The 12,288-nt window shown below is 39.2% G+C and overlaps 2 protein-coding genes across 2 annotated transcripts; both read right to left on the bottom strand.

The window, feature by feature from the left end:
- Window positions 1-1,086: 1,086 nt before the first annotated feature.
- Window positions 1,087-2,232, bottom strand: LOC132786166 (uncharacterized). Its single transcript, XM_060792614.1, has 2 exons — window positions 2,178-2,232; window positions 1,087-1,916 (listed from the first exon to the last, which is right to left on the bottom strand). The coding sequence occupies exons 1-2, from the start codon at window positions 2,185-2,187 to the stop codon at window positions 1,447-1,449; spliced, it is 480 nt and encodes a 159-aa protein (XP_060648597.1). The 5' UTR covers window positions 2,188-2,232; the 3' UTR covers window positions 1,087-1,446.
- A 6,693-nt stretch (window positions 2,233-8,925) lies between these two features.
- On the bottom strand, window positions 8,926-10,983 carry LOC132786812 (uncharacterized). The gene is made up of 2 exons (XM_060793476.1): window positions 10,721-10,983; window positions 8,926-10,665 (listed from the first exon to the last, which is right to left on the bottom strand). The coding sequence occupies exons 1-2, from the start codon at window positions 10,844-10,846 to the stop codon at window positions 9,247-9,249; spliced, it is 1,545 nt and encodes a 514-aa protein (XP_060649459.1). The 5' UTR covers window positions 10,847-10,983; the 3' UTR covers window positions 8,926-9,246.
- Window positions 10,984-12,288: the final 1,305 nt, after the last annotated feature.

Here is a 12,288-nt window from a genome sequence, read left to right on the forward strand (position 1 = left end):
GCAAAGTTTCCCGTTACGCATATATTCATGGCACACAACACACAGAGAACATTTATGATGCTTGCTGCTCACTTTCAATTTCTTGGGGCATTTTTAATTGCACGCCACGTTTCGCATATGAATTGTGGCCAGACGCACACAAACAAAAACAAGTTAATTAAACGTTTCCGTACTGGCCAGCACTACAAAACCCAAACCCAAACGCAAACGCAAAAAAAAAGCAAAAGTTTTCTGCATGTTATCAGTACGTTGGCATCGGAGTCGCCCCAAATTCTGAATCCAGAATCCTGAATGCTGCTTTTAATTACACAGATTTGTATGCCGTATTCGGACTTTCACTTTCTTGTCTTGTATTACAGCCAGTTTTATATGTAAATTTATTATTTATTAACATTAATTATGGTGTGGTCAGTGTGCGTGGTAATTGTAGACGCTGTCATGTGCCGCATGTGGCTGGAGTTGGGGTTGTCATCAAATTTCACAGGATTTGCTTGCTATGCTGATGTCAGCGCTCCAATTAACTGGCAATTGGCTTTGCCCCCTCACTTACAACACAAAATACCACAAATGGAAGCTGGGGAAATCTGATGACATCGTCTAAATAGGCTTGTTACTTGCATGAGTTGTTAAAGCTAGTATGTTGAAGGTAGAAAGTATAATTTATACTCAATAAACAATAAACAAATTATTTGCCAATACTGCACTTAAAAATACGGTTTCATCGCTATAGTTTAAGCAGCGCTGAAAGGTAGGCAATATTTTTTGTACGGGAAGGATGCGCTTTATCAACGGCGCTTAAAAGTAGGCAACTTTTTTTTTTTAAACGTGAATTCTTATATTCCACTAGCTTAGCTTCTCTGATATTGTTATTTTCTTTTTGGATTGTTGTGGTATTAAATGTTGTTTGTTGTTCAACAATTTATCTTAATGAATATATGTATGCAACAAAAATAATATTTGTTAGTTAAAATATTGGTGTTTTTATGTTCCAAAGGTCAAAAGCAACCTGTTTAAGAATGATTACAAAAGATCAAGCTTAATAACAAATATACCTTTTTAAATTGCTGTATTTTTTCATTATTATATCTGCATCTCAGATAGTACTGGAACTTTATTTGAATCAATTTGTTTTCTGTTATATATTTTTACTATAATTTTTCTTTTTTTTTTGTATTTGTCAAATAAGTTTGATGCGATTTATCTTATCGAATAAATAGATTAACAGCAGGCACGGCGCGTGGGGTGCTTCGTTTATTATCAATTTTGAAAATTAATTTATATACTGTGTTGACCGAACAAAAAATCATCAGATAAATATAATCAGACAACACAGACAAATAAAAGCGTAATTAAAATGCTAGACATTGTGGCAGGCTTATCTTAGTAATGCCGTAAACTGTGTATTGGGCAGCGACAAAAGATTGTGAGAATAAAATACTTTTGTCTTTAAAGCGTATATGTCTTGCAGCCGCTCACTTTGCGCCACATCTCCCAATCGAAGCAGCCCGAATATTCATCGTTCTCGGCGAACTTTTTACCATCGGGACATGGGTACAACTCGGGCTTAGCATCAACAGATTCACAGATATAGAAACCAGTTAGAGTGTTACTGCGTAGCATCCTCCACAGATTGTTGGCGGTGCAGACAGGAGGCTGGAGATGGACATCAATGCACTGGGGATCCATTAGGGCAGCGGGAATGCAGCCAGCTACTGTGCTATTGCTCACATAGTAAAAATTCGGACTGCAGGTGATGGTGTAGGTCACATTGTTTGCACAGAGATGAAACTCATTGAGTGCTTGTGAGCCCCAAGTGTCTGTTTGGCTGACACAAGGCGGCGAAACAATTTGATCCTCATCTACAAAACGACAGGCCACCTGATGAAGGGCCAAAAGACCGAGGAATATCCAGAATGCTGCAAGTAAAACACATACATTTTAATTTAAATACTGTAATTTTTATTGACGAAGAAATTCGGTATAAGTTTATTTTTAATTTCGAGTGTACCTTGAACACATTACAGTTTATATTGGATTTTACTATATTTGTTGCCCGAAGAATGTACAATAAAAAAAAATGTACGCACAATTGCAAAAAATGTAAAATTTATTGGAGACTTATTTTATGTATCTGATAAATCAGAATAAAATATAATCACTTTTCACTTGTGCTTTACCTTTTTGCATGTTCTTTTATTTCACGTCAGATGTTTCGCGTCCAACACTTGAAGCAATACTTGATGATTTTTCAGTCAACCAATCTACATTTATAACATTTATTGGCGTTGCCATCTGGTGTCTTATCTACAACTCACATATTAAGTAGCCTTGTCTATGGTCATTATCTATATATTTCTTGTTTATTATTTATTCTTCGATTTCTTTGAGAGTTATCATGTCAAGAGGCTTGATAGATTTCAAAGAAAGATATGAGTAGATTTGATGAGCGCAGTGAAATCGTCAGCATCATTATCGTATCATTCTTATCATTATCAAAAGCATTGCACTATGGGGAATTGAGGCATAATTTGTGTCAAAGAACATATTTTGATGTTGGTAACTAACTTTATACTTTATATTTATAAGTGGATCTTATTGAATGAATTATTTTCGATATTACTTACAAGCACTATATCAGCTTGAAATGGCATGATATTTCTTGTTAGTTTAAGATGTAAGAATCACTCTTGAATTAATTAATAATATTATGGATGTAAAGTAGTCTATGAAGTTAGTAATTGAATAAGCGAAAAGTGATTTAAAATTAGTGAAACGATTGTGTTGTGTTGAGTATTTAATTCCTTTTCAAAGAATTCTAACTATTATGCACTATTATTTATTTATTATGCTTTTAAAAATGCACATAAAATAATTATAATTAACGTGTAGTAACGTTACCTTCTATTTAGAACTAATTAAAAGGACTACATAGCCTCAAAGATGATAATGCATAGCATTAGCTTGGCTCAGAGCGAATTATTCGTCTTCTATTCAATTGGCATTTAACAGTTTTACATGCAATTAACACTTAAAGCCAATTGTCACACACACACGATGGCAAACTATACTCGTGTGTGTGTGTGTTTGTGTTTAGCTAAACTCAACACTTGTCGTAGTACGTGTTAATAAAACTAATTTTATTAGCTAACTGGTGTAAGTAGCGGTTTCCACACGTTGTTTGTCTGCACAGTCACTCTACAGTCTGTGTATAGTGTGTGTATAGAGTGTGTGTTGTGTGTGTGTAGAGTATGTGTGTGTATAGTGTAGTGTGTGCTGCCTAAAACAACAAAACAGAGCACACGTATGGCATTAATTTAATCCTTCCGCAAAATAAAGTGATACCGCCAGCCACTAACAAGGCAAACACATTAAATATTTATGCATACATCAGCAAACACACATACACACACAGATACACACTGTCGCGAGGCATATTTACATATGTGTGAGGCTTTTAATTGCTGTCTTCAAAGGCTGAGGTAAGAATAATTGCAGGATTGGGTATAATGTGTCAGCGAGAGCTTGTTGTTGAGTGCGAGCTGCAAGTTGATTACATCAAAAGGCGGCAGATGAAGACAAAGGCACAGGAGACAGCAGACAGCAGACTGGATACTGAAATTCCGTATGGAGGCATTCACACTTTGAAGTGTCAACAGAGGCAATAAGATGAGTAAAAGGAAACGCAGCAGCAGCAGCCACGTTATCCATCAAGACATCTTTCACTTTTGTCAGCGAAACAACAATGGGCCTCTTAATTACGTGTGTGGTTGCCTTTCGCTTTATCTCTCTTTTTCTCTGAGTTTTATTGAGTGTGTGTGTGTTGCTTTGTGGTGTGCGAGTGTTTGTCTAGGGCGACAACAGTCTGATGTTTGCCTGACACTTTTGCTTTGGCCGCGACACTTGTTGGCCAACTTTTTTTTTCATCTAGCGCCTTTTTGCCACTGTCACTGCCTTTGACTTGACTTTTTGATGCCATAATTAGAACACACACTCTCAGCGTATTCGAGCATATTGCTAAAGTGTTGCCGCTGCCCTGCAGGCCAACAGACCAACAGGATGTTAATTTCAATTTAAATGCTGGCCATCTTTTGGCCAGTTCTGTGCTCAATTGTCACACACACGACGTCCTTAGCTGCAAGCGCTTTTTTGGCCACTCTTTGTTGCCACTCACAGTTGCCATTTCGATAGTCTCTCTCTGATATTATTGCCAGCAGATGTCTCAAGTCCAGTTCGTTTTGGCCAAAAGATGTCCAGCCAGGCTGCTGAACTGTAAACTGCCCTTGGCTATTTCTTGGCTTTTACTTTGCCTGCTGACCTTTGGCCGCAAAAGTCAGCTGAAACTCGTGCTTGCAACAACAGCATATCCTGTCACTGGCTTTAATTAGATTCTCGCCTCTCTCGCTCTCTCTCTAGCTTTACTTCTATGTAGTGGCCAAGGGGCATAAGGAATAGTTTTATAAGTTTTAAATGAATACATTTTATTTATTTAAGCAAAAGTAGTTTATTAATTAAGGAATAGAATTGTAAATGAATATTGAATTTACATTTTTTGTGAGTTGTATAAAATCAATGCGAAAAAAGTTTAGTTTGTGTTGTTTTCTTTGATTAACTCCATTCATTTCAATATTTATCAGTCGTCTATTTTTTGTTGATTTTCTTTTTAAATAAAACAATTACTCATTAAAGGCAACAATAACAATATATGATATCATTTTGTAATGTACGATTTCAAATGAAAGAATGGAATTTCATTTCCATAAACCTGACAAAATAAAAAAAATTATACATAATATATGCAGGGAGAAAAGGATGTTCTAAAAATTGATAACATTTCAATCTTAACAAAATGTAGTATTCAAATTTTCAGTCATCTTTCTGAGCTCACAATTTTTTCTTTTTAAAAAGTTATGTATGTATATGTGAGCTTAGAAAAAAAGGAAATAATTGTATTGAATTATTCATCAGAATTATATATAACCATATAACATTCTTAACTAAAGAAAAAAATATTTCTGTTTAACTTAAAAATATGAATATTTATATTAAATTGCCATAAAGCAAATGGTGTGAGAAATATGTAAATTTTGAAAAGTAAATATATGTGTAGATGAAATGGCAACCGAGACCACAAGCAAAATATTTTCGATCAGCGTCTTTTGCTACTCATTTGGCTAATTAAAATGGCATGAACAAACAAGTTCGTACATGCGGCGAATTGTGAGTTATCGGCTGAGAATAGAGACGGAGATACTACCGTTTGTCTACTCAAGTTATAGAGAGAGAGGGAGAGAGATAGAGAGAACTGTCGAGCTGCTCGGTAAACTCATAATTCATATATCGAAGAGGGCTAAGCTTGAATGAACGCCGGAAATCACGTAGCAGCGTAAAAGTTGCCACGTTGCGTGTTGGATTTTAGCGTTATTGTCTTTTAAGCTAAGACAGAGTAGAAAGTAGAAAGTCGAGAGTAGAGAGCAGAGAGTGTGTGTATCAGTTTGCCCTGCTCAACCACAACAGCTAATTAACGTTAATTTATTAAATCAGTGTGCAAGTAAAGAGAGGGAGAGAGAAAGTGAGTGCTGCCAGTGCCAAAGATAAAAGTTTCACACGACTTACGCTGCTTACACCAAAGACCACCAAGACTGAGGCTCAAGCTTAAGGCTTCAGCTGCTGCTGCTGGTTGTGGGGTTTTTTCCTTAGCTGGAAAAGCATGAAAACCACACGCAGCAATTATTAATTCAATTATTTTAGCGCAAACAGCACCTAAGATGGCAGCAGCAGCAGTCGAAGTAGCAGCAGCAGAAGGACCTCAAGCAAAGACATAAATGACTTGGTCTTATTTCAAGTGCTGTGCAAAAATTGTGGCTGTCTTTGAGTGTGCTGCTGAAATAGAGTAGCACAAACACAATTAAGACAAGGAAAGTGGAAAGGAACGGAAAAGAAAAGAAAGAGCATAGTAAAGCAGGCATTGCGAATGCTGATGCGAAGCGTAAATAAAGTGGAAAATTTAATTAGCAAACTCGCCAGGAGACAGCAGCAGCAGCAGCAGTGGGAAATCTCTCTATGAGTGTGCAAAAATTACAAGTATTATATGTTATATAGAGGGAGGAAAAGAAAGAGCAACTGTTGCCACCTGGCTATGGCGACTTGTTGGCGGACATGCAAATTAATAACAGCTTCCGTTTCCGGTCAAAAATTTTGTGCGGTGTCATGTTGTAAATTACAGCGAACGGCGAGCGATGATAATGATAATAATAATAACGATAATAAGCACGAAAAATGTTCAGTCGCAAGCCAAACACATCCGCAACGACAAAACGTGTTCGTAACAACTTCCGCTCCCCTCTTCTCTCATTCGACAAATGACCAAAAACTTGACTGCTAACAAAAAAGTAGGTAAAATGTAAAAGTTTTGCAACTTAAAGTCACCTGCGCTGGTTCCCAAACTAGCAATAGAAACAACCCCTGGCCAGAGGGAAGGCAAGGAGATGGAGATGGAGAGGAAGTCGAAGACGTCGCCCTTTTGTTTCAATTCACGGCAATTGCAAGTGAGCAGCTCATCAGGCATCAGGTATAATTTGGCCAGGGACTATTTCATTTTACGGCCAAAGTGGCACATTTGCATAAAGTTTTATTTTCTTTGACCCGCACTTGGGGAATTTTGCCATTGCGTCGCCAATTTCCATTTCCATTGCTCTCTCTCTCTCTCTGTGTGTGTGTTTCGTTTGCATTTTGTTACTTTGTCTCCCAACCATGTCGCCGGTCTAGGAAGTGATTTCTATTGCCTTTTCTTCTCCGCCTCCTGTCGCATTTCTTTTATTTTACTTTGTCTTCAATTTGCTGCTGCAGCAGCGATTGAAATTCAATATCAACTGGTCGGCGACTTAAAGCTGTCTTTGCCTTGCTTTTCATAATGCTTTGCATGCTAATACTCCAACAAATGTTTGCACACGTCACACATCAAACTCAATCGAATCGTATCGCATCGAATTGAATCGCATACAATCCCCATACGACACACGAACGATTGCCAATAAAAGGTAATTTTAAAATCAAACACTCGCCGAAAAATGCAGAGAGAGAGAGAGAGAGCAAGATAGAACGAAAGGGAAGTCGTCTCTGTGCAAATCCTTTCAATTGCTGCAATTTACAGGATAAATAGGATCAAAATCGAATTTAAACGGCAAACAAATTTTTCGTGATTTTGATTTTGTTGACAGAACTTTTCACTTATGTTGCAAAATAAGCAGATTATGTGACGACGATGTAGAGAATGTTTTCCCGCTGAGCTGGATAAGCTATCAAGGGTTGTCTGTGCTCCTTTTCCCCTTCCCCCGTTAAGTCTATTGAACACCTTCAGCCCACAAGCAAGCAAACATGAGAAAATCATTCAAACTCCATTTGCATATATGTGGAAAAAGCGATTCGCGCTTTTTGAAGCAGTTCTTCAAATATTTTAATTAAATTTGCAGTTTCAATTTTCGCACTTGAACGAATACGAACATAAAACTATCATATAGTATCTCTTCTACCTACTCAATGCCAAGTTGATTTTATTTATTTTTGTGTAGCTGCCGAGCAAGTTTGCAATGGAAACTTTTAGCAAAAAGGCAAGCAAAACTTCTTGGGCGCTAACTTTCGACACGAGTCCTTGGCTCAGCTCCTTTGGGGGGCAGCTCCACTGGTAGCATAAACAAGATTAATTTCACATGTGTATGGAACGGTTGAATGGGGGAGAAAGACTGAGAGAGGGTGCTTCACTTATTACTTTGATTATGTTTATTTTAGTCATGAAATCCTAATGCCAGTTTCATGTGCACTTCATTTAATAAACTAGCACTCTTCGGCTTCTCTCACTCCAAAACTTCGCTCAAGCAAATTGTGTAGACGAAGCGCGAAATTATTATTTCCACTGAATTTTTGCCTGCGGTTGCTTTCTTACAAGTTTTGTGTGATTAACCAAGTGAAAAAACATGAGATTAGACAAAACTATGTGGCACTTGATTAGCGACTTTGTAGATGTGAGTTCTTTGAATGCCATGAGGTGAGAGAGAGCTATTAAGTTCTTTTAGTGATTGTGAATGAGTTCTTGGAAATGAAAACTTAAATTATTTCCTTATTTCTTACAATTGAACCTCTTGACAAATTGTTTAAAACACTGTTAAATTGAGCATCAATAACTTGAAGTGAATCCTTTTTTTCAAGTTTATCAACAGTTTGTTCAATATGAAATCTATTTCTGATTGAATTTCTCTTACTACTCGAGCAACAACTCTTCTCTTGGGTGTTCTCATTCATTTAAGAATATAATCCTTTATTACTAATATAATTTAATGTTTCTATTAACAGCTAAAGCTTTTCTAATTACTCATACATGTTTCTCCTCCCAACTTTAGTCTAGACAACTCCGCATAATTATGCACATTCATAATTGTAATTCGTGCGATTAATCCAAGCATAAAAATACGTTCTCACAATTTGAATATTAAGTGAATCCCTTTTTGCGATTAATGAACACAATTGGGCTGATCACAATCGGACCGCACGCAAAATTCAAATGGCCGCAACAATCTACAAATGCATCTGCCAATTTGCCGTAAGTTGGCGTGGCTCCAATAGCCAACAGCAATGGCAGCAGCAACCACATGAGGCAATGTGGCAAGTCGGCAGTCGACTTAAGTGCTTTTAATTATGTCCACGTTCACTTTAAACCCAATATCGCAAGTTTCCGAAATGCGCAAATCACAGCCGTGTCTGCCACGCCACACGCAGCGAGGCAGCGTGGCAGCAACCACCTCGCTTTTTGTGCCCCCGCCACCAGCAACCGGCGCTTTGTGGCGGGCAATTAACGAGAGCTGGGTGGGAGAGAGCAATGCTGCTGCTGCGAGCGATGCTGCTTTAAATAAACCATAACAATTTATGAAATTTTAATTTTTTACACTTAATAACACGCCGAGTTGTGCTCGAGAAGAAGCTGGCGCAAAAATATATAGAGACATCAATGTGAGTTGCCAGCGCAGGTGAAGGAAGGCAGGCAGCAAGAAGGCAACAGGCAGCAGACACTTGCAACTTGTGTGGCACGGCAGCAGACGCTGCACGTTGAGCATAATTAGAAACGGGAGAGCGAGAGCAAAAAGGAGACTTGATCTAAATTTAAACTTTTTGCCAGCACTGCGATTAATCGCACTTATGATGTGTGAATTAATGTTTATATTTTTTGTGCAGTGATGACTTCTTTAAGTCCCATATTTATTTATCAAGCATATCGTCTTCCAATTTGACGCGACTTTGTGGCAACGAAGTGATCGAACTGCAATCGGAATCAGGCTCAGGCTGCTCCAACTTGTCGTAGGTGTAAGTGCTCATGTCGGAGACCATTTGATCCATGAGCAGCTGTTGCTGTGATTGAAACTCTTGTTGCATGCGCTGCTGTTCCTCTGCCTGCTGTGACATCAGCTGATGGAAGCGTTGACGTTGCTGTTGCTCCATCTCATCGAGCAGTTTGCGCTTCACTAGCTCCGAGTTGTGGTTGCCTTGACTCGATTGCTGCAGCTGCTGTTGATTTGTGGCCGCTTTCTTTAGCGCTGCCTCACGCTTGAGTGTGGCACGTGGATCGTAGCTGAGACGACGCTGTGTGCTGCTCATGCCATCAGCATTCGCATGCGATGAGGCATGTGCCGCACACTTGTGTACTATGCTGCTTGCCACAACACTCTTCGGCCTGCCGCTCTTTGAGCTGCTTAATTTCTTCGACTTTAGCTTATGATCAGCCAGTGTTTGCGTATCTTCTGTAGCCATACGCTGCTTGATTTGCATTTTGCTCATTGGGGCATCATCTGGTTTCGGCACAAGTGGCAAATTCATGTTGCCACTGGGAGAAATGGGCGCAGCGCAATCCGTTGGATGGCAATTCTCGCTGTAGGGATAGGAATGATAACGTTTCCACAGCTGCGGATGCAGACGCTCCTGACGAGGTTGCGAACAAGTTTCCGAAAGAGATTTCTCTATTTTGCACGCGATCAGCGGTATGGTGGGAAAGCGACGTAGTTCACGTTGCGTATGCGTGATGTGCTGCTTCAACCGCTGTGTGATATTCAAGAGCGTCTTCATGGAAGAGACTTCTTTGTTGTTGTCTTTAATTGTCGCTTCCATGACAACTTCTTGAATAACTTTTTTCTCTTTTACGATTTCTTCATTTACTTCATCAATCTCTTTTGCTGCGTCAGCTTCCGTCTGCGTCTCGATCTCTGCCGTTGATAGCGCAAACTCTGCCGCCTGCTGCTTGATCACAGCTGTTTGCTGCTTCATCTCTAAACACTGTTCTAGCAGCAGCTGCCACTGCAAAGCTTGTGGCTTCTTTAGATCAGTGTGCACAACAAATTTCATAATTGCATTGCGACTGTTATCAAAGATCAAAGGTTCACTTCTTTGCAGCGTTTGCTTCAAGCGTCCCATGATGATCAATGGCTGCGCTTTCAGTTGGGAATCCAGCTCCAATATGGGATCTGTATTGGTGCTGGCATCCACAAGCTGACGGCAGCCAGTGCGCATCCTAAGGGTAGAATGTTTGCTTTGATTCGCACTTCTATCTCCATCAACCAGTTGTCCCTCAATTTGCTTGGCAGCCTCGCGATGCTTTTGCATCTCCAGGCGACGCTCGGGCGTCATCTAAAAAAGAGTAAAGTAAAATAAAGAAAATAAAAAGCTTATTCTTTTTACTTACTAGTGGCGGCATTATGGGATTTCCATTAATGGAAAATACAGAGCGAAAGTTTGCGCTGTTCTCTAGTTCATCAGCTTTGGCATTTTGCTCCTCGAGCTGTTTGGTCAATTGTTGCATGAGATCCATAACTGTGCAATAATCAACTGCTTGCAATATTTACGATTTACACTTTTATTTTTTTATACAATTTTATTTTGTTAGCAAGCAACAATTAAGAATAAACGAAACGACTTTGACAGTTGACAGCGGAGTAGAAGGCAATGGCAAAGTCTACCGACTGACAAATGTGAAATGTGTTTGCCGAAGCATGAAGCACAAAAGCAAGCAACGTGCAACAGCAACAGCAACACAAATAAAGTCCACTCCATTACCGGCATGTCCTTTGAGACGAAGCAGACGAAGTAAACTTGTGTGCACTTCCGACCCCAACAAAACACAAAAAAGGACTACGAATATGTCGGAAATTTTTGGTACTAGGTGTGATTTGTTTTTTAAAATTTGGCAGCGAGACTTGCAAGAAAAATGAAAAGCAAACAAAATGGCAAATGCGCAACGGTGTACAAGGAAATGGAAAGTGGGGGCCAAAAAGGTCTGTCCGCTTGACGTTGGCCAATTTGTCGCATTGTCCACCCGCCTGCAAACAGTTGAGTTTGAGTTTGGTATATTTGTGTTTTGGCAATGAAGTCACGTAGCATTTCACTTGCATATTTGTCCAATGACATGCGACAATTTTCCACTAAATTTGGCTTGTCAAACATATTTGCTATGGGGCGTTATTCTTCTTTTTCTTTTTGTGGCGTCGCATATAAAACAAATTCAAATTAATACATTAACAACTCAAGATAAACGAGCGCAGCAAACAGGCGTTGGAGGAAGGGGAAGGTAGACTGAGAGAGGGGAGGCATGTCAGGTAATAAACGCTATTCAGCTCCATTGTCGTTAAGTCGTTGCGTGCCAAAGTCGAGAAAAGTTTTGCGCCTTGGCAATTTGCTTGAAGTGGCAATTCGGGAGCGTGCCAAGTGCCTTGATAACAGTTACAGTAACTGATACTCGCAGTTACCTCACACTCCGCACTTCGCCCCCTCTCAGGTGGCTGCGACCACAAAAGGTATTTATCTCATTGCGTTGTCTACGAAATTAGTCGAGTGCCGTTGCGTGCGTCTGACGAGCAGGAAAACTGTTGAATCGAGACAGCGAGAGGAGCGAACTGTTTAATGGCAAAAGAGGCAGATGAACTCGTATCAGAATACTGTTGAATGACGGGAAAGGCAGATGAACTCAAATCAGTGTACGTGAGCTACTTGAGATTATCTAAAGGTGTAAGTATGCTGTCGAATATAATAGACATCGCAGGTATGCAGACTTGGCTTTACATTGAGTTGGTAACTTTGTGTGGCTGCCATTTAAGCTCAACACTGCTTTAAGTGAACTGTTTCGCTGAATTTCTGATTTTTTTATTATAATCCTAATATTATATTAACTTTGATTGATATTATATTAACTTTCGATTGTGTATTTTTTTTAAATCATATGATATAATAATATGTTCGAGGTATTAATATAGTAAA

The sequence above is a fragment of the Drosophila nasuta genome, chromosome 2R (genome assembly GCF_023558535.2).
Source record: "Drosophila nasuta strain 15112-1781.00 chromosome 2R, ASM2355853v1, whole genome shotgun sequence".
NCBI lineage: Eukaryota > Metazoa > Arthropoda > Insecta > Diptera > Drosophilidae > Drosophila > Drosophila nasuta.

Coding starts and splice junctions, on each gene's coding strand:
- LOC132786812 (XM_060793476.1), bottom strand. CDS start 10,846: ATGGATCTCATGCAACAATTGACCAAACAGCTCGAGGAGCAAAATGCC. Junction 10,666..10,720: donor ATCCCATAATGCCGCCACTA/GTAAGTAAAAAG, acceptor ACTCTTTTTTAG/ATGACGCCCGAGCGTCGCCT.